Genomic DNA, 4,641 nt, shown 5'->3' with positions numbered 1-4,641 from the left:
AAAGACTAGAGAAAGGATTAGGGAAAATGTTAGAAGTTTCTACCTGCTGCATGACTTCTGCACAGTGAAGTCCTATACCTAACAGCCAAGAGATGGGAACCAAGGCTATGAATCCACCAGGGAACAGGAAGAGGGAGTACAGGTCTCTGCAGGTAACAGTGACAGCCTCTTAGCACCATGATTCTAAGAATGCTACTTGTGTAAGTCACCCACTGACCAGATACAGATAGAAGCAAGGAGGGGATAGATACTCAGAGAGAACTGTGTAGTGGGAATGGTGTAAATGGTGTCATGAGGTTGTGGGCAGTAGTTTGTGCAGCACAGCATGTGTGTATACACCATAGATCCTCAGTGACTGCTCATTTAATTAGAACATTCTAGAGGACTAAACTATAGAAGTATACCAAATGGTTTATATTAAGGTTCCTTTAATTGCTGGTCATTTCTTTACAACCATCCATTTGAGGCAAACTCCCACATGTACCTCCCTTGCCAAAACCCCCCTCTAAAATTCATTTTCCTATTTCTAATTCTATAAGATGCATCTCCCTTAAGATCTCAACAACTGTGGCTTCTGAAGTTTTTTCTAGAATTTATAGTCTGAGCTTTGGTGTTCAAGTGCCAAATAAAGCTGTGGATAGGTACACTCAGCTAAGCAGGCAAGTACCAGGGCATAGGATAGGCTATGGGTCATAAAAAGTACTGTCACCACAATGATGACAAGGGTTGCTACTGAACCAGTCCATGTTGGCATGCCCCAACTCATGCAGCATCCATTTCAGCTTGTTATGCAGGTGGGCAAATCTCTCTAGGTGGAAGTTACTGGGAATATCCTGGTCACTCTCCAATGGTCCAGGATACAGCATGTAGCTTAGATTGATCAGCCTAATGTTTTGGCACTGGAGATTCTTTAGCATGGACATGGAGATTGGATTCCCATATAACTTAAGGGCTGTGAGCTGAGAGCAGTGGCTCAGGGAAGGCAGGATAACAGTAAGTTGGTGATCTACAATCCCACAATCAATTAACCCCAGGGTCTGGAGGGTGGTGGAGACTCTCTCTAGCAGATCTTGAAGCGGCTCAAGACTTATGCTAGTTAAATTGACTCCACTTAAATCAAGGTCCTTTAGCTCACTGATGTTGGGGCACTGGGACAGGTACATCAAGTCTGATTCCAAAAGCAGGCAATTAGTGATCCAGAGGATCTTCAAAGAGCTCATTAGGCACCTGGAGAGAAACAGAACAATTAGTGCTAGGGACTGGTGAAAGTGGGTGGAAGCTGGTGGAGAGGATCCAGCCGTTAAGTGAATAGCCAACTTCTAATATGCCATATTGTTAAAGGGGCATTCAAAGCAGGCCAAGATGACTGGAGCCCTTTCCCCATTATTTTGTGTGATTGGGTCGAGTGAATGAAATTTTGAACTCCCTTTGCTCGTCTGCTGAGCAGAGTAAAACATACCTCGAGGTATTGTGAGAGCAAAGCAGGATAATGATGAGACATTGCTTACAAAAAAGCCTCAGCCCATCTCAAGCAAGGAAGGACTTCACAGTGAATTTTATTTTCTGAGACACAACAATATTAGGAAAAATAATTTGAAAAGAAACAACACACTTCCAGTTCAGTCTTCCTTTAGCCAATGTGTGGGCCTAAGCTACCTATATCTCAGTGTAGGAGGAGGCTACCATAAAACATTCATGAAATGTTAGCAATTGCAAAGGGGGATGCCAGCCTGCGGAGACCAACCTTCAGTCTTTGTGTTATGGGCAAGCTACCTATCACTGTTTACCGTTCCTCACTCCTGATCTTCCACCTAATATGAGTCATTCATTTCCAACACATTCTTTAATCTAGGTTCCAAACAATCCTGTATAGGTGGGAAATTTGAGGGTGGTTTAAAGGAAGAGGATTAATCTGAAAAAGCTGGGAGGAGTGTACAATTGAAAATAGAAACGTTTTTCTTTAGTGCCTCACCACTTATTTTGGTCATCTTAAGAGTCATTTCCTAAGGAAAAATTCCCAAAACTAACTTCCTCACAGCCAAATCATTCAAAATAGTTTACTAAGGAAGCCACTGTTACTAGCATGTATCTAAGTTTATAGTTCATCCCTCCAAAAATTCATATTGAAAGTTAATCCCCATTTAAGACATTCAGAGGTGGTATCAGATGGGACTTTTTACAGATTTATCCTTGGGAGTAATGATTTATCTCAAAAGTAGTTTCACGCCGGGTGCTGGTGGCTCACGCTTGTAATCCTAGATACTCAGGAGACTGAGAACTGAGGATCAAGGTTCAAAGCCAGCCCGGGCAGGAGAGACCGTGAGACTCCTATCTCCAATAAACCACCAGAAAACCGGAAGTGGCGCTGTAGCTCAAGTGGTATAGCACTCGCCTTGAATTGAAGAGCTGAGGGACAGCGCCAGGCCCAGAGTTCAAGTCCCACGACCGACCAAAAAAAAAAGTAGTCACTATAAAAAATGATTTGGCTAGTTCTCGCTACACTTCCTTCCTTTATTTTTTTGAGACTGTCTCCCTGGCTGGACTCAAACTCAAACTTGCTATGGCTACTCAAACTACTTCCTCAGCCACCCAATTCCTGGGATTATAGGTAAATGCCACCATGGCCAGCATAGTTAGGAGTCTTTTGTCATAATGCCTTGCACTGCCATTAAGATACTCATTACTGAATGTAGCCCCTCAAATTTGGACTGCAACTCGGAACCCAAATAAATCTATTTCTTAAATAATTTATCCAGCCTCTGTTGTGGTATTCTTGGCCATATAAAACATTAAGACAACCTGCAACCTTCGTTTGGGTAGTACCTTTACTGGGATAGTTATGTAATGCCAACCTGGGTATAGGAAAATATTCTGATTTCAAGGGCTTGCTCATTCTTGCCTCATGTCTGGCATAGAGCAGATGCTCACTATTGCTTCTGTAATGAAGAAAGGCTTGCTCTGGCAAGCTCTAGCCCTTACTTACCTGAGCACATGGTGAAGGCGGCCTTGGAGGAAGGGGATGGAATCCAAACACAGTTCCTGGAGGTGATGCAGACTCAAGAATTGAGAGCTGAACTGGTGGACACAATGTTCTTCCTCTTCCTGAGATGTGTATGGAGATATATGGATGTAGGAGAGCACAAGTCTATGCAAATCACACATCTGGCCCAAATGAGGAGCAAAATTCCCCAGGTTGGACAGGGTCCAGGTGCAACTCACTTCTAAATCCTGGACAGAGTCCAGCCGTATCATTTTTACAAGCAACTTAATATTTTGCAAAGGAACTCTAAAAATACTCAGCTTCTTACAACATAGGTGCAGTAAACCTTTCTTTTGCTTCACCTTTTCAAAAAGGGAGGTGAGCAATTGATCACAGCTGCCTTTCTTTAGGGACAAATCTATGAACACCTCCACAGGCACCAAAGCTTGTTCTGCCCTTATCCTGGAACCATTCACTTTTTTCTTTGTCTTCACTGGCCGAGTATCCTCTGACACCATCAATGAGCACAGACTAGCCCTGGTATCAGACCACACAGTCCAGAAGTTCTGATGGGCATTCTTGCGTAAGTCCAGCACTTGTAGTCTCCAACGTCTATGGCAAAAAAGGTAATAAATTCCAAGTAAGAGCAGGAGTCTCAGAGCACAGTCAATAAGCATTTCTCTGACTTGAACTCCAGAAATCAGCTGCTCCATTCCTTAAGGGACCTTCCTTTCTCCCAACTGATTCTACTCCTTGAAAGATCTCTACTCCCAAGATCCTCCCTGGGACTTTTCTTTCCTTACTCTCCTCTCTCTTATTTCACTTTGTTTTTACAGTGCTGTGCTTTGAATCCAGGCTTTCTAAAATATTACTCAAGTACTCTATCATGGAGATACACTCCCAGCCTCTGCTTTTCATACGTTTAAGTGCCATTGAGAAAGAATGGCATATTTTCCTTCAGCTGCACGTACACTATCTGGTGGCTCCTTCAGTTGCATGTGCCTTAAATTGGCGGCTCATTTTTAGAAGAGAGACATCAGCAATGGCTTCCTCAAGAGCATCACACAAAGTCCCTGTCCTCCATGCCCCTGACCACAGCCATGTCACCCTCACCTGGGGCGAACCTCCTGAGAAAGCAGTGCATCCAGTCCACTGAGCACAGCTTGGAAGTTCTCCTGATGAAACTGCTTTTCCTTCATCAAGGCTCCCAGAGGCAGGCAAACAAAGGGCCATGCCTGCACGATTGCTTTTAGTGTTTCACTTTGTCTCCCAGAATAGGCAGCCACGAACAGAGGTGGAAAGAGCTCCATGGGCAGCAACTCCAGAGCTGCAATAGCTAAGGCCTCATCCTTCAGCAGGCTTTGCACAGCCAGCTCCAGCAGTCTTGGTGGGCCACACACACTCATCCTGATGAATCTGCTCCAAAAATGATGCTGCGGAAACATGTAGGGAACAAGACAGCCTTCTCAGACCAAGCATGAGCAATCCATCCCCCACCTGTCAAAGGACTGACATCACTGCTCTGGCACTAACAGGTGAGTCTGCTGTTTTCCCAAATTCTATTCTGTACTCAGAGGTCACAGAACAACAGCTTTGTCTCTGCAGTACCAGCATCTGCCCCAGTGCTAAGAAGGGAACAAATGATCCCTGGCTCCTTCCTA

General features: G+C 44.3%; 1 protein-coding gene across 1 annotated transcript; it reads right to left on the bottom strand.

Moving 5' to 3' along the window:
• Positions 1–683: 683 nt before the first annotated feature.
• On the bottom strand, positions 684–4,386 carry LOC106000811 (melanoma antigen preferentially expressed in tumors-like). The gene is made up of 3 exons (XM_013036044.1): positions 4,094–4,386; positions 2,984–3,592; positions 684–1,227 (listed from the first exon to the last, which is right to left on the bottom strand). Exons 1-3 carry the CDS (start codon positions 4,384–4,386, stop codon positions 684–686), a joined length of 1,446 nt encoding a protein of 481 aa, XP_012891498.1.
• Positions 4,387–4,641: the final 255 nt, after the last annotated feature.

The sequence above is a fragment of the Dipodomys ordii genome, unplaced genomic scaffold (genome assembly GCF_000151885.1).
Source record: "Dipodomys ordii isolate 6190 unplaced genomic scaffold, Dord_2.0 Scaffold243, whole genome shotgun sequence".
In the NCBI taxonomy this organism is placed as follows: domain Eukaryota; kingdom Metazoa; phylum Chordata; class Mammalia; order Rodentia; family Heteromyidae; genus Dipodomys; species Dipodomys ordii.
This window is presented reverse-complemented; position numbering and strand designations above follow the sequence as displayed.